The 24,166-nt window shown below is 39.2% G+C and overlaps 1 protein-coding gene across 4 annotated transcripts in view; it reads right to left on the bottom strand.

The window, feature by feature from the left end:
- The window catches only part of SBF2 (SET binding factor 2), a 502,739-nt gene that overhangs the window by 70,911 nt on the left and 407,662 nt on the right, over nucleotides 1-24,166 (bottom strand). For all 4 annotated transcript variants that reach the window (XM_066365963.1, XM_066365945.1, XM_066365952.1 and 1 more), the window contains exons 23-26: nucleotides 20,139-20,266; nucleotides 18,381-18,556; nucleotides 15,191-15,336; nucleotides 12,779-12,977 (exon numbers count right to left, since the gene is read on the bottom strand). In XM_066365963.1, coding sequence (XP_066222060.1) covers nucleotides 12,779-12,977; nucleotides 15,191-15,336; nucleotides 18,381-18,556; nucleotides 20,139-20,266 — 649 coding nt within the window. The remainder of the gene's footprint in view (nucleotides 1-12,778; nucleotides 12,978-15,190; nucleotides 15,337-18,380; nucleotides 18,557-20,138; nucleotides 20,267-24,166) is intronic.

Here is a 24,166-nt window from a genome sequence, read left to right as displayed (position 1 = left end):
TTTAACAATATCACTCTCAAATGCCATCAAGGAGGAAGATATTGAATACCATGGCTACACAAGACAGAGATGTAGTTCAGAAAGAAAATGAAAGTCTCCAGAAAAATATCTCAATTACATGGAAACCTTGGAGTTAAATGATAGAGAATTCAAAACTGAAGTCCTAAAAATACTGAACGAGATGTGAGAAAATACCAATAGACAACTTAATGAGCTCACCAAGAAGATTGAAACTTTAAAAACAGAGATGAAGAACTCAATACATGAATTGAAGACTAAGGTAGCAAGTTTAGCTAATAAAACAAGCTGTATAGAGGAAAGGATCAGTGATATTAAAGAAAGGCAACTAGAGATGCTACAGAGAGAAGAGGAGAAAGACTCACAAATTTAAAAAAAACTGAGAGAGCTAGACAAGAATAGTCTGACTTCATCAGAAAAAGCAATATAAGAATAACGTGTATATCAGAAGAAGAGAGGGAGAAGGGATGGAGAGCCTATTTGAACAAATAATGGACAAGAATTTCCCAAGCATTGGAAAGAGAGCCTCAAATAAAAAAAGCAAAGAGAACACCGAGTTACCGCAACCCAAACAGAACTACTCCAAGGCGCATCATAATAAAATTGTCAAAAATCCATGACAAAGAAAGAATCCTCAAGGCAGCTAGGGAAAAGAAAACATAATATATAAAGGAAAGCCCATCAGGTTATATAGACTTCTCAGCAGAAACTGTTCAAGCCAGAAGAGAGTGGATCCAAACATCCAAAGTACTGAAAGGAATTACCAGCCAAGAATACTATATCCATAAAAGTTATCCTTCAAATATGAAGGAGAAATAAAACTTTTACAGACATACAAAAGCTGAGGGAATTTATCACCAGAAAGCTCCACTGAAGGAAATACTCAAGGGGGTTATCTGACCAAACACAAAGAACAAAACAAATCAAAACTACAAGTAAAAGCTCCAACAAGATCACAATAAAAACAAGGATAATCTGTGCTGACAAAAACATAAAAGAGGAGAAGATAAAGATTTGCAGTAGCAAAGGAGGATGGAGTGCAGGAGCACTCTTAAAAGAAAGGCCTCTTGTACACATGAACATTTTCCTCTTAATAACCTAATGGTAACAACCCATGAAAAAGCCACTACTGAAATACACAGCTTAAAAAAAAGAAGAAACAGGGGCAATAAGTATGGAATACCACCAAACAGAAACACAAAAGAGAAAAAGCAAACAAGACACAGAGCTATCAGAAAACACAAAATGGCTATAGGAAATACTCAAGTGTCAGTAATTACCCTAACTGTAAATGGACTGAACTCACCAATAAAGAGGCACAGAGTAGCAGATCGAACCAAAAAGCAAAACTCAACTGTATGCTGCCTTCAAGAGACACATCTAAGTTGAAAGGACAAAAGTAGACTCAAAATGAAGGGTTGGAAAATGGTTCTCCAAGCAAATAATACCCCCCAAAAAAGCAGCTGCAGCCATACTCATATCTGACAATGCTAACTTCAAGACAACAAAGGTAACCAGAGAGAAAGATGGACATTTCATAAGGATAAATGGGACCTTGTATCAAGAAAACATAAGACTTCTTAATATATATGCACCAAACCAGGGAACACCAAAATATATAAGATGTCTACTATCTCTTCTAAAAATAGAAACAGACAAAAACACAATCATACCTGGAGATCTCAAAACACCATTGATGGCTTTAGATAGATCATCCAAACAGAAAATCAATAAAGAAATATCATTCTTAACACTCTGAGTAGTACGAACATTCATGTACATCCTTGTGCCTCCTGACCATCTAGAGTATGATTGTACATGTGTAAAGGCAACATTAAAAAAAGGCACATGTATGTTCTTCTTGTTTCCATAAATTAGGTATCAAACAAACTTGATTTTAAGTTAATAAAACTGTAACTGAAACTAACTTCATTTTGAAAGAAAACTCACTCCCGGGAGTCAGCGAGCAAGGAAAAAACTCACTACTCAAAGGGTTAAATGATACACTGGACCAAATGGACATAATAGACATTTATAAGACATTTCATCCCAAAATGTCAGATTATACATTCTTCTCCAGTGTGCATGGAACATTCTCAAGGACAGACCATGTGTTGAGCCATAAAAATAACATCCACAAATTCAGGAAGATTGAAATTATACCAAGCATATTTTCTGACCATAAGGCTTTGAAATTAGAATTCAATTGTAAATAGGAAGTAAAGAATCCCACAAAAATGTGAAAATCAAACAACATACTTCTAAAAAATGACTTAGGTCAAAGAAGAAATAAAAGCAGAGATCAAAAGATATATAAAGACAAATAAAAATGACAACATGACATTTCAAAATCATTACAGGCTTATATCAAAAATGAGAGACCCTAAATAAACAACTTAACATCACATCTTAAGGAACTAGAAAAAAGAACAAAGGCAACCCAAAGTCAGCACATGAAAGAAAATAATAAAAATTAGAGTAGAACTAAATGAAATAGAGAACAAAAATACTATAGAAAAAATTAATACAATAAAGAGCTAGTTCTTTGAAAATATCAATAAAAGACAAACCACTGCCTAGATTCACTAAGGAAAAAAGAGGAAGGACTCATATAAACAAAGTCTGAAATAAAGAGTAGACCACAAATATAGCTATACAAAGGATCATAGTAGAATACTATGAAAGATTATATGCCACTAAATTCAACAACCTAGTGGAAATGGATAAATTCCTAGAAAAATCTTCCTAGACTGGGTCACAAAGAAGTAGAAAACCTAAATAGACCTATAAGCTGACAGAAAATAGAAACAACTATCAAAAGCCTCCCCAAAAACAGAAGTCCAGGACCAGATGGATACACTAGTGAATTTTATCAAACATTCAAAGAAGATTTGGTACCTATCCTTCTCAAAGTCTTCCAAAAAATAGAAGAAGAAGCAATACTACCCAATATATTTTATGAGGCCAACATAACACTGATACCAAAACTTGGCAAGGACAATACAAAAGAAGAAAACTACAGACCAATATCTCTAATGAATACTGATGTAAAAATCCTAAACAATATATTAGCAAATTGAATACAACAGAATATTAAAAAAATAATGTATCACAATCAAATGGGATTCATCCCAGGAGCACAAGGATGGTTCAATATATGGAAATCAATCAACGTAATATACCACAACAAAGCAAAGAACAAAAATCATATGATCCTATCAACAGATGCAGAAAAGGCATTCAATAGGATACAACATCTCTTTATGTTTAAAACACTCAATAAAATGGGAATAGAAGGAAAGTACCTCAACGTAATAAAATCCATATATGACAAACCATCAGCTAATATCATACTAAATCATGAAAAAAAAAAATGAAGGCTTTTCCTCTAAAATCAGGAACAAGACAAGACTGCTCAATTTCTCCACTCTTATTCAACATAGTTCTGAAAGTTTTAGCCAGAGCGATCAGGTTAGAGAAAAAAATAAAAGGCATTTATATCAGGAAAGATGAAGTTAAGGTATTGCTTTTCTGCAGATGACATGATCCTGCATATAGAAATCCCCAAAGACTCCACCAAAAAATTATTATAAACAATAAACCAATACAGTAAAGTCTCAGGATATAAAATCAATATACAAAAGTCTGTTGGTTTCCTATACACCAATGATGAAATTTTGGAAAATGAACTAAAACAAACAAACAAACAATTCCTTTTACAGTTGCAGCAAAAAAACACCCAAAAACCTAGGAATAAACTTAACAAAGGATGTGAAGGACCTATATACTGAAAAATACAAAACATTATTGAAAGAAATTGAAAAAGAATACAATGAAATGGAAAAATATTTCCATGTTTATGAATTGGAAGATTCAACATAGGTAAAATGGCCAGATTACCCAAAGCAATATACAAATTTAATGCAATCCTTATCAAAACCCAATGTCATTTTTTAAAGTAATGGATCAAAAAATTACCAGGTTTGTATGGAACCATAAATACCCTTGAACAGCCAAAGAAATCCTGAGGAAAAAGAATGAAGCCAGAAGTATCATACTACCTGACTTGAAATTATACTATAGATCTATGATAATCAAAACAGCATGGTATTGGCAGAAAAACAGACATACAGACCAATAGAAAGAACTGAGAGCCCAGAAATAAGATCAAATGTACTATATGGACAAATCATCTCTGACAATGGAGCTAAAAACACACAATGGAGAAAAGAAAACCTCTTCAATAAATAGTGCTGGGTAAACTGGAAAGCCACATGCAAAAAATAAAACTTGACTATAGTTTGTCCCCCTGCTCTAAAATTAATTCAAAATGGATCAAAGACCTAAATATAAGACCTGAAACTATAAATTACATAGAAGAAAACATAGGTACTAAGCTCATGGATCTTGGCCATAGAGAACAATTTATAAATTTGACCCCAAAGGTAAGGGAAGTAAAGACAAAAATAAATGAATGGGACTATATCAAACTAAAAAGCTTCTGCACAGTAAAAGAAACTGACAAGAAACAGGCAGCCAACTAAATGAGAGATGATATTTGTTAACAACAGCTCCAATAAGGGGTTAATACCCAGAATATATAAAGAACTCACAAAGCCCTGGCTGGTTGGCTTAGCGGTAGAGCGTCGGCCTGGTGTGCGGGGGACCCGGGTTTGATTCCCGGCCAGGGCACATAGGAGAAGCGCCCATTTGCCAGGGCACATAGGAGAAGCGCCCATTTGCTTCTCCACCCCCCCTCCTTCCTCTCTGTCTCTCTCTTCCCTTCCCGCAGCCAAGGCTCCACTGGAGCAAAGATGGCCCAGGCGCTGGGGATGGCTCCTTGGCCTCTGCCCCAGGCGCTAAAGTGGCTCTGGTTGCGACAGAGCGACGCCCCGGAGGGGCAGAGCATCGCCCCCTGGTGGGCAGAGCGTCGCCCCTGGTGGGCGTGCCGGGTGAATCCCGGTCGGGCGCATGTGGGAGTCTGTCTGACTGTCTCTCCCCGTTTCCAGCTTCAGAAAAATACAAAAAAAAAAAAAAAAAGAACTCACAAAGCTCAGCAACAAACAAGCAAACAATCCAATTAAAAAATGAGGAGAGGACCTGAACAGACACTTCTCCCAAGAGGACATACAAATGGCCAACAGGTATATGAAAAGATGCTCATCTTCACTAGCTATTAAAAAAATGCAAATCGAAACTACAATGAGATACCATCTCACACCTGTTAGATTGGCTGTTATCAACAAGACAGGTAATAACAAGTGTTGGAGAGGCTATGGAGAAAAAGGAACCCTCATTCACTGCTGGTGGGAATGTAAATTCACACAACCATTATGGAAGAAAGTATGGTGGTTCCTCAAAAAATTAGAAGTACCCAGCAATCCTCTACTGGGTATCTACCCCCAAAACTTGAAAACATTGGTTTGCAAAGACACATGCACCCCCTTATTCATCGCAGCATTATTCACAGTGGCCAAGACATGGAAACAAGCAAAGTGTCTCTTGACGAGGATTGGATAAAGAAGATGTGACTTATATATATACAATGGAATACTACTCAGCCATAAGAAATGATGACATAGTGGCATTTACAATAACACAGATGGACCTTGAGAACTTTATACTGAGTGAAATAAGTAATTCAGAAAAAGCTAGGAACTGCATGATTTAACACAAAGGTGGGAAATAAAACTGAGACTCATGGACATAGATAAAAGTGAAGTGGTTACCTGGGGGAGGGGGTTATGGAGGAAGGGGTGGGGGAAGGGTGTAAAGAGGGACAAGTATAAGGTGATGGAAAACGATTTGACTTTGGGTGATGGGTATACAACATAATCAACAGTCAAATGCTATAGAAATGTACACCTGAAACCTATGTACTCATATTGATCAATGTCACCCTGTTAAATTTTTTAAATAAAATTAAAAAAAATTTATTGAGACTTGTTTTGTGTCCTGAGATGTGGTCTATCTTAAAAAATGTTCTATGTGCACTTGAAAAGAATGTATACTCTGCTGCTTTGGGGTGAAATGCTCTGAAGATATCAAATACATCTGACACAGGTGTCCTTTAAGGCTGCTGTTTCATCGTTGATTTTCTGTCTGGAAGATCTGTTCATTAATGTCAATTGGGTGTTAAAATCCCCTACTATGACTGTATTACTGTTGGTCTCTCCCTTTTGTTCATCAAGATTTGCTTTGGATAATTAGGTATTCCTAATTATTATTATTATTAGGATTCATAAATGTTTACAAGGGTTATAGTCTCTTACTGGATTGCTTTATTATTATGTAGTATCTATCCTCTTTGTCTCTTAATATAGCCTTCTTTTAAAAAATCTATTTTGTCAGATATAATTATTGCTACCCCAGCTTCTTTTTCCTTTCTTGCATAAAATATCTTTTTTTCATTCCTTTACTTTTATAGTCTGTGTGTATCTTTCATTCTGAGTAGGTCTCTTGTGGACAGTATGTATATATGGATCTTGTTCTCTTATCCATTCAGTTACTTTATGTATTTGAATGAAACATTTAAGCCATTTACATTCAAAGTGATATTGATAGGTACATATTTATCACCTTTTTATTCCTTTAACTACGTTTCTTTGTTTTTTTCTCCTTCTTTCTTCCTCTTTCCCATCCCCCTACCCCCTCTAGAAGGCCTTTTAACAATTCTTGTAATACTAGCTTAGTCATAACAAACTACTTTAGCTTTTTCTGGGAAGCTCTTTATTTTCCTTCAATTTTAAATGATTGCCTTACTTGGTAAGTGGTCTTGGTTGTAGGTCCTTGCTTTCATTACTTATAATATTTCATGCCAATCCCTTCCATCCTGAAATGTTTCTGTTGAGGAATCAACTGACTGTCTTATAGGAGTTCTCTTCTATGTAACTAACTGTCTTTTTCTTGCTCCTTATTTATTTATTTTTTATTTTTTGTATTTTTCTGAAGCTGGAAATGGGGAGAGACAGTCAGACAGACTTCCGCATGCACCCGACTGGGATCCACCCGGCACGCCCACCAGGGGCGATGCTCTGCCCACCAGGGGGCGATGCTCTGCCCCTCCGGGGCATCGCTCTGTTGCGACCAGAGCCACTCTAGCGCCTGGGACAGAGGCCAAGGAGCCATCCCCAGCGCTCGGGCCATCTTTGCTCCAATGGAGCCTCGCTGCGGGAGGGGAAGAGAGAGACAGAGAGGAAGGAGGGGGGGAGGGGGGGAGAAGCAGATGGGCACTTCTCCTGTGTGCCCTGGCCGGGAATCGAACCCGGGACCTCTGCACGCCAGGCCAACGCTCTACCACTGAGCCAACCGGCCAGGGCTTTTTTCTTGCTACTTTTAAGATTCTCTCTGTCTTTAACTTTTGCATTTTTAATTATGATGTGTCTTGGTATGGGCCTCTTTGGGTTCATGTTCTTTGGGACTCTGTAATTCCTGGTTTTGTGTTTTGTTGTGTTTTTTTTTTTTACTTCTCCACTTAGGGAAGTTTCAGTCATTACTTCCTCAAATAGGTTCTTGATCTCTTGCTCTCTCTCTGCTCTCCTTCTGGTAACTCTATAGTGAGAATGTTTTTATGTTTCATGGTATCCCAAAGGTCCTTTAAACCAGTGGTCCCCAACACCCGGGCTACAGACCATTACTGGTCCATGGGCCATTTGGTATCGGTCTGCAGAGAAAGAATAAATAACTGGCATTATTTCCGTTTTATTTATATTTAAGTCTGAACGATGTTTTATTTTTAAAAAATGACCAGATTCCCTCTGTTAGATCTGTCTAAGACTCACTCTTAATGCTTGTCTTGGTCACATGATACATTTATCCATCCCACCCTAAAGGCTGGTCTGTGAAAATATTTTCTGACATTAAACCGGTCCGTGGTCCAAAAAAGGTTAGGGACCACTGCTTTAAACTATCTTCAATTTTTAAAATTCTTTTTTCTTTTTGCTGCTCTAATTGGATGATTTTTTTCTACCTTCTCTTCTAAATCCCTGATTTCATCCTCTGCTTTATTCTACTTACTTGTTTATTCCTTTCAGTGTATTCTTCATTTCAGATATTGTATTCTTAATTTCTGACTGGTCCTTTTTTATTGTTTTTGTCTGTTTTTTTTTTTTTTTTTTTTTTTTTTTTTTCATTTTTCTTTTCTGAAGCTGGAAACAGGGAGAGACAGTCAGACAGACTCCCGCATGCGCCCGACCGGGATCCACCCGGCACACCCACCATGGGGCGCCGCTCTGCCCACCAGGGGGCGATGCTCTGCCCATCCTGGGCGTCGCCATGTTGCGACCATCCTGGGCGTCGCCATATTGCGACCAGAGCCACTCTAGCGCCTGGGGCAGAGGCCACAGAGCCATCCCCAGCGCCCGGGCCATCTTTGCTCCAATGGAGCCTGGCTGCGGGAGGGGAAGAGAGAGACAGAGAGGAAGGCGCGGCGGAGGGGTGGAGAAGCAAATGGGCGCTTCTCCTATGTGCCCTGGCCGGGAATCGAACCCGGGTCCTCCGCACGCTAGGCCGACGCTCTACCGCTGAGCCAACCGGCCAGGGCCTTTTATTGTTTTGATATCCATTTTCATGCTGTTGAGCATCCTTAAACCATTGCTTTCAACTCTATATCTGATAAATTGCTTGCCTCCATTTCATTTAGCTCTGTTTTGGAGATTTCTCCTGTTCTTTCATTTGGGACGTATTTCTTTGTCTCCACATTTTGGATCTTTTTGTTTCTATGTATTAGATAAACCTGCTATGATCCTCAGTCTTGGTGAGGTGGCCTTATGTAGTAAGTGTCCTGTGGAATCCAGTGGTGCAGTCTCCTTGATCACCTGAGCTGGGTGCTACAGGAATGTCCCTTGTATGGGCCATGTGGGCCCTCCTATTGTAATTGAGTTTTGATTGCTATAGGTCCATTTATGTGTGAATTTGACCCTCAGGCTGGCTAACTATGAGGCTCAATCCTTACCATGGTGTGAGAGCTGCTATGCAGGTGCTGACCACATAAAACAGAATTTGCCTCAGGAGAATCCGCCAAGACCTCTCTTTGGATATGCCATTTGTGAAGCTTATTGGACCCCGCTCTGATGTTTTTTGAAGCTGGCCACTGAGTATGTTGGTTCTGGGCCTTTGGGGAGGAACTCTGGTGCTGGCCAAAGGCCAGTTATTATGACTTGCACTCGGCAACCTGTTTGGAGCTACAAGTGATCCACAGTTTGTGGCTGCCTCTGCCTGGCCTGGGTACATGCAGAAAGAGCAAGCTACATATCAAGGCTGACTTCTACTAGCACCTGGCTGGGAGAAGGTCAGTAAAAGTCCCAAGGTACCCCAAGATCCCCCTCTGCCTGCCTTTTAGGCTCAGTCACTCAAACAGCCTCTGGCAGTACTTGAGTTCATGGGGTTGAATCTCAGTGAGTCACTAGGTAGGGGTGAGTGGTGTTCAACAGGTTAATACAGGTTCAAATTTGGTGCCAGTGCTGGTTCTGAGGCCACTCAGCAAATATCCTGGGGTATACCAAGCCTAGCCACCACCTTCTGGGTGCTCACACACCTTTGTGTTGGGGTGGGATCTCAGGGAGTCATCAGGGTGAGGTCAGCAGTTTATCAGGCCCAAACAGACCAAGACTTGGCTGTGTGAAGAGAGAACTGTGCTCCAGTTGAGCACGCAAGGGTCTCTTTCCTAGAGCCACACAATTCAGTCTGCCCCACATTCTGCTGGGAAGGATGGAGCTCAGCAGAGCACGGCCACCAAGAGTTGGGGAACAGGGCTAGTGGATCTCCCACGAGGAGGTGCCAGTCAAGCTTCAGGGAGGGTAGGATGTGCAGCCTCCACTCCAAAGCCACAGAACTCAGTCCATTCTAGATTTTGCCCCAATCTGAGCAGGGCAAAGCCACTAGGATTTGGGAGGGTGGATCTGCAGGAAGTCTGGATGGTGGTTCTAGCAGATCTCAAGTGAGGGGGACGTGCCAGTCATAAACATCTTATTATTTATTTTTTAATATTTTTGCATGTTCTAGGTTCTCTAGTACAACTCTGAATAAAACGTAATAGTGGGCATCCTTGTCTTGCTCCCAGAGTAAAAGTTTTCAATATCTTACCATTAAATATTTTTTGCTAGATTAAGGAGCTTCTCTTGTATTTTAATGTTAAAAGTTCTTTCTGTAAAAATCATAAGTATATATTACATTTTAAGTAAAATTATCTGTATATAATAAAATTATAATTTTCTTTTTAATTCTTTTAATGTGGCAGCTAATGCTAATTGATTTTCAGTTGTTGAGATAGTTTTATATTCCTGTAATAAACTCCACTTGGTCATAATGAACTGTCATGTGTGAAATGAACCTATTGTTACCATGAGCCATTCTTTATTGCTGGTAAAATTTTACTTTAAAGTCTACTTTGATACTTATATAGTTATAACAGCTTTTTTTTTTATAAAGGTAGTTTTGCATGGTATAGTTTTTCTATCATTTTATTCTCCACCTTTTTGTATTTTTCTTTATTAGATATATCCCTTCAAAGCAGCACAAAGCTTTAAAAATTCTGATTTTTAAAAATATTAATTGGAGCATTAAGTTGATTTATAAGTAATGTAATTACTAATATGTTTGAATTTAAATTTACCATCTTACTATTTGCTTTCTATTTGTTCCATACATTCTGTGTTCTCATTTTTCTCCTTCCTTGCTTCTTTTTGGATTATTTATTATTCTATTTCTTTCCTTCTAATAGTGTGAGGAATATATATTATTTTATATCACTATAAATGCTTTATAGCAAGTGTTCTAATGAGTGGGCTACAAAATTCTATTTTGTTTTGACAGACTGAAGTGATAAATGAGGTCTGTTTTCTCACTAGCAATCATGATTTTGATAGCAAACTTTCTAAACATCAGACATCACACCCTGACAATATCACTCAGACTAATCTACAAAGAAAATGTGGTTAGAAGGACAAAGTACCCAGGAAAACTACTGCATACTCAACAGAATCACAACCTTCCAATACATAATACAATTTTTTATTTGGCTCAAATTATATTCCCACCTTGTTTTTCAAGTTTCACATTGGTAGTATATATAAACTTAAATTATCATTTAAAATGAGGTATTTATAGCTCTTCAAGAACAGTGAAAAGCATAGTAATATTAAGACAATTTTCTAAATATGTACAAGGCTTATAATTTATATTTAATTAAACCAGGACTTTATAAATGCAAAGAAAAGAACTTACCTGGAGTTGAGAATGATTTAACTTGTGGATGGGGGAAATATATTTTTAAAAAATATAAAACATGGCATAGGGCTTAACAGATATACAAAACAACAGGATGTAAGAACAGAAAAAAGAAATGTGTTCAGTTACATTCTTTAAGTAACATCCCTTGGAAATATTCTAATTAGACAGCATAAGAAACCCTTTCTGCACTTGGGTCAGCAAATTACAGCCTGTGGGCCAAAACTTGCTCCGCCCATTCATTCGTTTGCTTTTTTTTTTTTTTTTTTTTTTTCATTTTTCTGAATTTGGAAACGGGGAGAGACAGTCAGACAGACTCCCGCATGCGCCCGACCGGGATCCACCCGGCACGCCCACCATGGGGCGACGCTCTGCCCACCAGGGGGTGATGCTCTGCCCATCCTGGGCGTCGCCATATTGCGACCAGAGCCACTCTAGCGCCTGGGGCAGAGGCCACAGAGCCATCCCCAGCGCCCGGGCCATCTTTGCTCCAATGGAGCCTTGGCTGCGGGAGGGGAAGAGAGAGACAGAGAGGAAAGTGCGGCGGAGGGGTGGAGAAGCAAATGGGCGCTTCTCCTGTGTGCCCTGGCCGGGAATCGAACCCGGGTCCTCCGCACGCTAGGCCGACGCTCTACCGCTGAGCCAACCGGCCAGGGCCATTCGTTTGCTTTTGTGGCAGAGTTGAGTAGCTGCAACAAGAGACCGTATTGCCTGCAAAACTAAAAATATGTATTATCTGATCTTTTAAAGAAGAAGTTTGCAGATCCCTGGCTAACAGGCTTTCATCTTTCCTATCTGCCTGGCGAAATTCTATTTTTACTTTGAGTTATCTTCAGGTATGCTAGAAAAGAGGCAGATGAGAAAAGACAAAGAAGGCAAATTTATAGAGGGGACAAAAACTATTGTTACTTTCACCTTCTAATCTGATATAGGCACTGTTCGTGATGTAAGTGCACTTCTGAGAATGCCAATGAGGTGCTTGCTCATGCTTCCTATACTGTCCCTTACTCACCCATATCCCTGGAGACCTTACTCTTATTTTCTGACATTTTTCTCCCTCTGAGCTATGGATGCAAAAAGCTCAATCAAGACTCAAACAGGCCCTGGCCGGTTGGTTCAGCGGTAGAGCGTCGGCCTAGCGTGCGGAGGACCCAGGTTCGATTCCCGGCCAGGGCACACAGGAGAAGCGCCCATTTGCTTCTCCACTCCTCCGCCGCGCTTTCCTCTCTGTCTCTCTCTTCCCCTCCGGCAGCCGAGGCTCCATTGGAGCAAAGATGGCCCGGGCGCTGGGGATGGCTCTGTGGCCTCTGCCTCAGGCGCTAGAGTGGCTCTGGTCGCAACATGGCGACGCCCAGGATGGGCAGAGCATCGCCCCCTGGTGGGCGTGCCGGGTGGATCCCAGTCGGGTGCATGGGGGAGTCTGTCTGACTGTCTCTCCCTGTTTCCAGCTTCAGAAAAATGCAAAAACAAAACAAAACAAGACTCAAACAGAAGAAAGGAAAGGTCTCTTTTTGGAGCCTCCTAATACACTTACCTCCGGCACAGTGAATACATCCTGTTGGAGGCCGTGATTCTAAAATATTCTGGTTTTGAGCGAGAAGAGCTGCCACATATGGTTCCCAAACCTAAACGCTGATAGTCTCTGAAACAAGCTTTCTCCACTAACTGCTCCATTGTAGACTTCTCTGAGGCCTTCAGAGTGGTACTTGTGGGGAGTTCACTTTCATCTGAAACTGACAGCAGAAACAGATTTCAAAACAACGATGTCACTCAAAGTAGGAAATTAAAAATTTCCTTTTGAAGAGGATCCTTAAACCAAGAGAAGTTTATACGTATTAAGGCTACAGGTCTATGTATATCACAGATCATGTAACTTTTAGGAGGAATCATTTAACCTCTAGGAGGAATCATTATTCTCAAACAAATTTAAATAGTAATGAATAGTCAAGAAATAAAATATCAGGAACTCAACTGACTCAAAATCTCAGCAGAATTAACTCAAAATGTCTAAAAAAAATATAATTTTGAATTCATTACCCATAGTTTTGTTTCACTCAGGCTTGCTTATTAATGCCAAAGGGTAGTGATTTCTACTTAGGACTTTATGGAATAAATACTCAACTTTGTCAAAGGCTAACTGTCAGTAAAATTAAACTTTGATGATATTATTATTATTATTATTATTTTGTGTGTGTGTGTGTGTGTGTGTGTGTGTGTGTGTGTGGCAGAGACAGAGAGTCAGAGAGAGGGACAGGATAGGGATAGACAGACAGGAAGGGAGAGAGATGAGAAACATCAATTCTTTGTTGCGGTTCCTTAGTTGTTCATTGATTGATTTCTCATATGACCTTTGATATTATTACTACAAAATTTACCGCCAGGTTTCAGTTAACTTTTCAGATCATAAATTTGTCTTAGAAATTTCTAGATTAAGTAGAAGTTCACTAGTGGGAAAAGACCTTTCTAAAAGAGGTATGAAGAAGTTATACTTTTTTTGTGAAAATATTTTTGTCAGAGGATGTGGTATACATGGGAAATTCCCTCACAATTTTGCAATAACAGGTTACAGAATCCTTTAAGATTTTGGATGTGGAATAATTTACCCAATAATCAAGTATTTTAGGGAGGATTAAACAAACAAACATTCCTAATTGGTACTGTATGTTCTAACTAAAAACAAGTCCATTGTTAACAACTGTCTGAATTTACTTTCCTATTTATTTTTAAAGTAGGAGAAGTCAAATTAAAGCTTATAAAGTTTTCGGAAATGTACTAAAAGTCATAATGTCAATAAATGGAACAATATAGCTCTCTTCTGTTAGAATAAAAAAAAAACCCCTAACTATTACCAATATACAACTTTGTGTATTGGTTTGTGAACTTCACAATGCAAATATCTTATCATGTATCAGTTTTGTGTTGCCTTTTATTTTCAGAGGAGCAAAGAGCATTATATAATTTGGCCTTTTGGTAAAATAACTATCATATAATAATAGTTTTGTTCCACAAAGTCATAAAGACTTTGAATTAGAAGAGTCAATAGTGATGAGTAGTGACAATTTTTTTAGGGCTTTCCATGTGACTGCAGAGGCTGGGGTTCCAGCAAATGGTCCCTTCAGTAATGTAATGGAAAATGAGTCTTTTCATTGCCCAGAGGCAAGCTTGCAGGTACACATACTACAATAGAGAACTTTAGCCAGTGATGTCTCTCAAGATGAAACTTCTTTAGTATTTTTATTATCAGCATTATAAGTTGTAGTTATATAAGCACTAGTGATTGATTCTAAAATTCTGAGAATGAAAATGGTACAATGACATCCTGCTTCTTTATTAGATCAAACTCTCTCTAGTGTTAATTCCATAAGCATACTTGATACTGGGTTAAGGAATAGGAAATAGTCAATAAGAGATTTTGCTACTGGTTTTGTGATTCTATTTTCCTGAGTGAGAAGTTTCTCAGCTTCCCAGATTCTGTCCTTTTAAATATTTAGCAGACATTTTTTTTTATCATTTAAAATCTCGTAACCTTAGGTATTCCATTTTGATTAAGAGCATCCACTATATTTTTACCAAAAACCCAAATCTTAACCTTTGAATATCCAATGTCCTTATCTTTTTATTCCATAACAATGAGGTACAGGAACTACTTTATAACTAAAATGGGGTTTCTTTCTCTTCCTTTAACGAGATCCTTATACCCATGGCCACTTACCTCTATGGATTTAGTTAAGGAGAAGTATAATTTAACAAAATCTTATATGAACAATGCAATATTGGTAAGATTCTTTTTTTTCAGTTCTAGGAATATGGTAAGTGTCTCCAATCTTCTAATGATATCTAGGTTTTGTGAGTCAGGCTTAGGTACAACTTTGTCTTAGTTTCTTATTCTTACTCATATAAAGAGAAATAAAATTGATTCATGAAGGAAAAACAAGTTCTCACATACCAGATATGTCATCTTCTTCATTCCATCCAGGACGACTTACTCTCTCTTCCACAATTGTCCCTGTCCTCTTCTTTAATAAATACTGACGCCCAATTGTCATTTTCCCTGCCCTTTTGGCACCTTTCACAATTGTTTTGGAGAAGGTGCTGTAAGTCATAAAACCAAAGAGAATGTCAAGTTGATATGAGGATAGCACTTCTATTTTTGATACCTCCATAGCTCTACTTGGTTCCTCCCCATTTGCACAACCACTAGTATTGTACAGACCTTCACTAAGCCTCTCTTTCTTTGATTACTTTTTACATGGCCGCAGGCTAAGTTCCAACAAAATACTGTTGTCATCAGGACACTGTTGCAGGCAAAAAGTGCAAGAACCTAGAGTGGGACACAAACCACTTATCACCCCCAATCTAAACTCCTCAGTTTGGCTTTTTGGTCAAGCATGCCCCTAATCCAGTGTATCCACACCGCTGCCTCCACCAGTTCCCACAAACAATGGTGCACAGAGAGACAGCCGCCTCTTTCTACTGATTCAATGCTCTGCTAACTCACGGGCTTTTCTTTAAGAGCACATGACAAACATAGTTGGCAACATTTTACTTCTTTTATTTTAATTATTTATTGATTTTAGAGAGGGAAGGAGAGGAGAGAGAGAGACAGAGAAACATTGATCTGTCTCTATAAGTGCCCTGACCAGGGATCGAACCCTCAATCTCTGTGCATCAGGACGACACTCCAACCAACTGAGCAATCTGGCCAGGTAACACCTTACTTCTTAAATGTTTTAAAAAGCTATCTGGTGTCCTATCTTCTGATACTGTAAACCTTTTGAGATATAGAAAAGAGTAATACAAGTCCCCTTTTTCAGAGGAGAAAAATAAGAAATCAGCGATTTAAGCATCCTTTTGAGAATAAGCTTTAATTAAAGGGAAACTAGTATGTAAGTCACATAGACCTAAAACTATTTATTTATTTAAATAGTTTATCTTTTATTGCTGATAGAAAATTTGGGCACACAGTATTAAGAATCCAAAGAATTAAACAAAGAATCTGTTTTCTAAATACTCACATTGAGATGAAGGTTCATGCAAGACTGTTTTTGCTTATTTTCTCTTGACCACAAAGAACAGAACTCTCTTTGTGTTTTCTTGCCACTTGGTGAAAAGTGATAAGGATTCTTTTATTGTCAAACAGTTTTACTAGACCCTGTTTTAGTCATTTGAAATGTAAATTTGAGGGTTATGAAACATATTTTAGATAACTGTTAGAAATCATAAAATACTGGTATTTCCCAAATTAAAGCCTATAGTGAATCACTTCAGGTATAATTTAAACTCAATGGGAATTCTGAAAAATTTTTTCCAACTAGAGCTAATCTTTTGTTTTATATAATCAAGACAATTTTAAGATATTTCAAAATTTAAAATTGCTAGATCTCTTTTGTAGCTGGGCAGTATAAGGTTGATACAATAAGATTAACTTTACATATAGATGTTTATGTAATTTCTCCCAACCCCCCCCCCCCCCCAGTAGTTTCTAACATAAAACACCCTCAAAAGCTTTGTTTCTTCCCTAGAGGACTGGGATAATGAATATCTAAGGCTCCTCTGTGACTCCATACGCTAAGGCTTGGTTCACCTTTAAGTATCTAGGAAGCTGTTCATTCTTTAGCATATCACACATAAATATATATATGTGTTGAGTGGTACAGGTGGCACTATGCAACTGAGCAATGATACACCGACCGGAACCTCAGATCTCCTATAAGGCCTGCCCACTTTCAGGCAAAGGAAAAGCTTTTTTGTCCAGAGTCTGCAGAGTACTCCTAATATGTGAATTGCATTGGCAGATACCCAAATTCCAGATGATTAATGATGAAAGAACTGAAATATTAGCCCTTACATGTAGTTGCTAATTGAAGAGAGTTTTAAAGCAATTGTTATTTTTTAATAACTGAAAAAAAATTTTTTTAAACGAGAGTAGGGGAGATAGAGAAACAAGACTCCCGCATGCGCCCTGACAGAGATCCACTTGGCAACCCTGTTTAGGGTCGATTCTCTGCCCATCTGTGGATGCTTGCAACAGAGCTATTTTTAGCGCCTGATGTATCCTCAGTGCCCAGGGCTTGAATCAGTTGAGCCATGGCTGTGGGAGGGGGAGAGAGAGAGGGAGAGAGAAAGAGAGAAAGAAAAAAAGAGAGAAAGAGAGAAAGAGAAAGAAAGAAGAGGGGAGGGATGAAGAAGCAGATGATCACCTCTCCTGTGTGCCCGAACCGGGAACTGAACCTGGGACTTCCGAATGGTGAGTTAATGCTCTACTACTGAGCCAACCGGCCAGGGCCTAATAACTTAAATTTAAGTTTCAACATAAATTTCTAAAAATTTTCATCAGAAAATAAGGGTTCCAACTAAAGAACTATGACAACCAAATACAATGCCTGATTCTGGATTGCATCCTAGACCAGGCAGGAAAAGCAAGTAGTTACAAAGGAACATCAGTAAAATCTGGTATAGATTCTGGGATAAATAAAAGTTTTATATCAAGTAAATTTCCTGGTTGTGATTACTGTACCGTCATTATATAAAATAATGTTTTTGTTCTTAGGAAATACAGTTGGATGTATTTAAGGATAAAGAGACATTTTGTATGTAACTCAAATGGTTTAGAAAAAAATATAGATGAGAGAGAGTGATGAAGAAAATGGAGTAAAATATAAACAATTGTGCATCTGGGTAAAAGATATACAGAAATTCTTTGTATTAGGTTGTAACTTTTCTGTAAATTTAAAATTGCATCAAAACAAAAGGTCACAAAAAAATAAAAAGAAAAAAATAAAGGTTCCCATCTTTAGATGGAAGCAAAACTGTCTGCTAGGCCTGGATATTAATGAAAACTGAAAGGGGTGTGCAAAGGCAGTTAGGAAAGTGATCAATACGAAGAAAAGGGAAAACAAAATTTCACACTCTAAAAATGCATCATGAGCAATAGATATGATAGTCAATCCTCTCGTAGCTCTTGAGTTTTGAAAGTTGTCACACTTATCAATGCTGCTCTCTGAGTTTGGTCCAATGGGCTCGACAGAAGGGCAAACAAAAAGAGCAGTCTTTACACCTTGACCCAAAGGATAGGTCACTTTCCCTGACAGTCAACCATGGAAGAGCTGACTAAAGAAACCAGACTGTCTTCTCACCGAAAGGAAGTATTCTTTTCCTTCTGTTTGGGTAAAATTATTTGTGGGGTGGTTTGCCCAGCAGCAAAAGCAAAGGTGGTGAAAATGGACTGAGGATAACGGAACTTCATCAGCTGCTTCCTGAAGATCTCCACTACTTCAGGACTCACTTCCTCATCAAATGCGACTTTAATCAGCTAGAGACAAAAGAGATTAAATGCATCAGAAGCATTCAGATTTCTAGATAATTTCCCCCCAAATTACTAAAATAACAAAAAATGATCATACTAAATGGCAGGAGTTTAGAGGTTCAAGGGACCTTGGGTATCATGCAATTCAATTTTTAAATTTTAAAAATAAAAATTGTGGCTCAGAGAAGTTTAATTGACATGGCTGTTAGTTGGCACAAAAAATCATATAACTTGAAGTTGAGTTGCTTTCAGACTACCTTTTCTATGATGGGACAGAAATTAACTTACAGTGGCTGAAGTAGAAACATGTGCTTCTCATTTCCAACTGTTCCTTCTAGATAGGGAATATGGACTAACTAGGTTTCTTTGACCCACAGATACTACAAATCAAGTAAGGAAAAAATTCAGTGTGACTAGAATCCTAACCAGTTTAGCCAGGCCATATTCTAACTTCAGAGTCCTTGGGCAGTTGAAATGGTGAAGAAATCCCTAGGAAGTCACTGCTGTCTGTCAGGTGATGGGAGATCTGCAGCCTCACCTTTCCCACTATTAGCATTCAGAGGAACCAGGGAGGGCTTCTTGACCAAAAGGAATGAGGCAAAAATTGGAGCCCTTGGAAATCTGAGAAGTCAAAGGCCAGGCATGAAGAGGAGCAAGGGAAAAACTAAGACAAGACTACTCATCCAGTGTCTGGTCTGTAGCCATAATTCCACAAGTTCTGATACGGTCAGTGCTCCCTGGAAAAACCTTTGATTTATTAGGGGTTTCTTAGTACCAATAGTACTTAAGCCCTAGCTATAATGATCAGCATTTTACTTCTTCCACAGAAGAGCCATACAGCATTCCCTTCTGAAACAGATGCCAAGAGAATTGCTTTCTATGTTAAGTCTTTATCAAACAAAGATTGAGGCATGACTTGGCAGAGAACAAGAGTCAATTGTGGGTGTCTGAATTTCTAAGATCATTAAGAATTGACAGGTAATCTGCTGTTTCTCTGAGGTGGTCCCAGGTCTCAGGAAATGAGGGATTAAATCCGAGACTACTCATGTGCTCACACAGTTGAAGATTACCCTCTCGGAACCTCTGATGCTCCTCATCCACTAACTGCTGACCACACAACCATAGAAAGTGGCCACAACATCATTTGTAGAAAACTTTTAAATAACAAGAATGGCCCCCTTTCTTTCTTCTTCTTCTTTTTTTGTTGTTGTATTTTTCCAAAGTTAGAAGTGGGGAGGTAGTCAGACACACTCCTGCATGTGCCCGACCAGGATCCACCCGGCATGCCCACCAGGGGGCGATGCTCTGCCCATCTGGGGCGTTGCTCCACTGCAATCAGAGCCTTCTAGAGCCTGAGGTGGAGGCCATGGAGCTGTCCTCAGTGCCCAGGCCAACTTTGCTCCAATGGAGCCTTGGCTGCAGGAGGGGAAGAGAGAGACAGAGAGGAAGGAGAGGGGGAGGGGTGGAGAAGCAGATGGGCGCTTCTCCTGTGTGCCCTGACCGGGAATCAAACCCGGGACTTACACACGCCGGGCCGATGCTCTACCACTGAGCTAACAGGCCAGGGCCTGGCTCTCTTTCTTAATACCTGAAAAGATGCTGATGTGATCTGCAGTCCCTCTTGCATGTTCTGCTGTAGCTGGTTCTGCATTGTGATTTTCTTCTCCTTGGTGATGGAGGCAATGGGAAAACTTCGCATAACCGTCTGCTCACCAACTACAGGGAGACAGGGCACAGACTCAGCAATAGTATGTTACAGCTCATTTCTAGACTCTCTGATGCTCTCACTTTACAGCCTCTGCTGGAGAAACGTGTCTGGAGAGGACAATGCCCAGGAATGCAGTGAGAGAAAACGCTGTGATTCTAGAATCACATTTATTAATTTTACTGCATGGTCATTTGTGCCTGAGACACAATCCTTTCTCAGAATGAAGGAGTTGTCACAGCCTGCCGGCTTTCGTTCCAGTTCCCCAGCCTCTGCGTGCCATACAAGACCACTTGGTTTAAGACACTCTTACAGGAAGGGCAGGGTTTTATACAGAAAAACAGAAGTATCCTCAAAGACTGAAAAGATATCTATGATATTTAATGTAAGAATAAAACAAAAGAGAAAAAAATTTAAAGTCTGTTTCTGTATGTGGGAAGAGGTGCTGTACTACATGTATGTGCCGTTGGAAGAGAGAGGACCGGGCTCAGTCCCAAGATTTTTAGGAGTTTAAATACTAAAGCAAAACAGGGAAAATATAAATAATTATTTATCAAGTATCTGAAGTTACAGAGATGAGAGTCTTGACAAGAAGTGTCACATGTGGGACCTGGCTGGGTGGTTCAGTGGATAAAGCATCGACAGGGAGTGCTGGGGTTGTGGGTTCGATCCCTGGTCAGGGCATGTATGAGAAGAAATCAACGAGTGCACAACTACATGAAACAACTAAGTGGAACAACAAGTTGATGCTTCTTTCCCTCTCTCTCTCTCTCTTCCTTCCCCTTCCTCAAATCAATGGGGAAAAAGAAGGTGGAGAGTTTTCTGTTCCCCATGAGACAGGAGAGTCACATATAGAACATAATAACATGTGATTAGTTCCCAGGTTTGAGGGAACAAAACTTTAAATATTTCAGAAGCGGCAAAGATTTCTGCATCCTAACCGGCTACAGAATGATTCCTGGAGGAAGTGAGAGGAAAGTGAGCTTTGAAGAAAGTGTATGTTTGGATTCCTAGCGGGGAAAAGGGAAGGCATTTCAGACAGTCATACCAGTAACAGAATAGGAGCAACAATAAATAGGGAAGGTCCCTGAGCCAGTGAGCCAGCGGGGTGGGATCTGATCCGGGTTTATGTGACTGAAGTGCCCATATACTTATCCACTCATTATCATCAGAATTCCTCATTCCTTGGACCTGTCAATTCCTAACCTGGAAAATTCTGATTATCCTCTATACCCAGGGGCTAAACAAAATCAGGATGAACATAGGATTTAAGTTCATGGATGTATTAAACAGTCTATGCTTACATGACACATGTAAAATGATCAGATTTCTATGTCATTAAAGGAAAAATATTAAATTAGAAATTTAAAAAGAGAAATAAATTAAAAGAGGCAAATAAAAAGGTGTTCTCTGATTAAAAAAAAATTTATAAAATGTGAAATTAACCACAAAATTGACAGGATAAAACAGAGGACAATACAAGCTTTTACAGTAAGTATGTCATTGATTTGCTGAAATTAGAGCAATTTAAATGACCAAGAGTTTCATATATTTATATGCCTACTATAGATGTTTATGGCCACTGAGCTCACAAAAGTCATTGTACAAAAATTATAAGTACTAGATACTTAGTTTCTCTTAAAAACACATGTGCTTTCTTTTTTTTCTTAAAACAATTTTTTTAAAAAAATTAATTGATTTTAGAGAGAGAGGAAGGGAAAGAGACAGGAACATTAATCTGTTTCTGTACAGGCCCTGACTAGGGATCAAACTAGCAACCTCTGTGCTTCAGGACAATGTTCTAACCAACCGAGCTATCTGGCCAGAGCACATACATGCTTTCAAATACAAATGTAGTTTGTGTATAATATGACAGAAGAGGGCCGAAAAATTATGCTCTATTTTCATTCTTTTTCAAAATGAGCACTATTACTATGGATTCATTTTGTTTATTGAAAATTATGGCTTTTTGATTATATAGTAAATAATCTTTCATGACCAAGATAATGAACCATCTTGATCCTATCCACACCAAGAATTATACAACTGTAAGATTTTAAAGACACTGCATTTTATACATCTGAATTCTACTGTCTAACAAAATGCAGAGCACACAGTATGTGCTCATCAAATGCTTCTGAATAATTTCAGATGATGAAGGAACTTTAGTGACCATTTATCCCAATGGCTCCCAATCCTCAGTATGCATCCCAATCACATCTGGCCTTAAAAACATACAGCTACCTAGGTTTCCCTATTCTTACAATCCTAATTCAGATTTGAATTCAACTCTTTGAAGGTTGGGCCTAGAATTGGTATTATATGTTAAAGCTTTCTAGATAATTCAGATTCATTAGTCAAGACTGTGAACCACTGTGTTATCACTAATAAAGCTCAATTCTTTAATTTTTTATTTTTATTTTTTGGTATTTTTCTGAAGCTGGAAATGGGGAGAGACAGACAGACTCCCGCATGCACCCGACTGGGATCCACCCGGCACGCCCACCAGGGGGCGACGCTCTGCCCACCAGGGGGCAATGCTCTGCCCCTCTGGGGCGTCGCTCTGTTGTCACCAGAGCCACTCTAGCGCCTGGGGCAGAGGCCAAGGAGCCATCCCCAGCGCCCAGGCCATCTTTGCTCCAATGGAGCCTCGCTGCTGGAGGGAAAGAGAGAGACAGAGAGGAAGAAGAGGGGGAGGGGTGGAGAAGCAGATGGGCGCTTCTCCTGTGTGCCCTGGCCGGGAATCGAACCCGGGACTTCTGCATGCCAGGCCGACGCTCTACCACTGAGCCAACCGGCCAGGGCTCAATTCTTTCTTTTTTATTTATTTATTCATTTTAGAGAAGAGAGACAGAGAGAGAGAGAAGGGAGGAGCAGGAAGCATCAACTCCCATATGTGCCTTGACCGGGCAAGCCCAGGGTTTTGAACCAGCGACCTCAGCATTCCAGGTTGATGCTTGATCCACTGTGCCACCACAGGTCAGGCCAATTCTTTCATTTTATAAAAGAAAAACTGAAATCTACAGAGGTTAGAAGACTTAAGATATCAAGATCAGTCAACAACAATTTAAATCTGAGCTTCTTGATTTGGAGTCAAACCTAATATGTGTTTCCATCAACCATGATAGTTTGTAGAGAGACTACAGTGATTTTTGTTCTTTATTCTTAAATTTGTGTTGACATGGTTTCCACTGTCCCACTTAATATAATACCATCCAAACCCATCATCATGCCCGCCTGCCCTATGCAAAGTCTCTTTCCACCCCGTTCTCCCATGTTGCCCTATCTCCACCCCCCTTTCCTCTGGCTATTGTTACCCTGTTGTCTGTATAGATAGATGTGTTATGTATATATGTTTTTTTTGCTAATCCCTTCACCTTCTTTGATCTTGTCCTCTCTTACCCCTTCCCTGTGACAGCTGTTCATCTGTTCCCTGTGACCCTGCCTCTGTTGAGAGACTAGTGATTTTAAAAAGATGATTCAAACTTGATAGGACATGATATTCCTTTCTAATATAGAAGATGTATAGGGTAGTAGAAAATAGAAATAGAAGTTGAGAGAATTTAATGACTAGAAGAGAAGTTGTCTGCTAAGTGGGAAATGGAGTTAGTGGAAATGGGATGAGAGGGAGGTGGGGTTAGTTGGTGTTGTACAACCCTGTGATGCTTAGCACATTGTGCCAAAAAAGTTAGCTTTACAGTTAACTGTAGGACTCAGAAAGGTAGGGCAATCAGCAAGGGGCATTGTTAGCAAGCAGACACTGAATATTCCTAGTCACAATGTGCTGCAATAAATTTATTGTTAAGAAGATACTTTGGATCTTCGAGTAAGACTATGATCCAAATTATCAGTAGCTATGATAGACAAAAGTATTGTTAAAAAAGCATGTGTGGCAAAAGGCTTACTTGGAA

The sequence above is a fragment of the Saccopteryx leptura genome, chromosome 1 (assembly GCF_036850995.1).
Source record: "Saccopteryx leptura isolate mSacLep1 chromosome 1, mSacLep1_pri_phased_curated, whole genome shotgun sequence".
In the NCBI taxonomy this organism is placed as follows: domain Eukaryota; kingdom Metazoa; phylum Chordata; class Mammalia; order Chiroptera; family Emballonuridae; genus Saccopteryx; species Saccopteryx leptura.
This window is presented reverse-complemented; position numbering and strand designations above follow the sequence as displayed.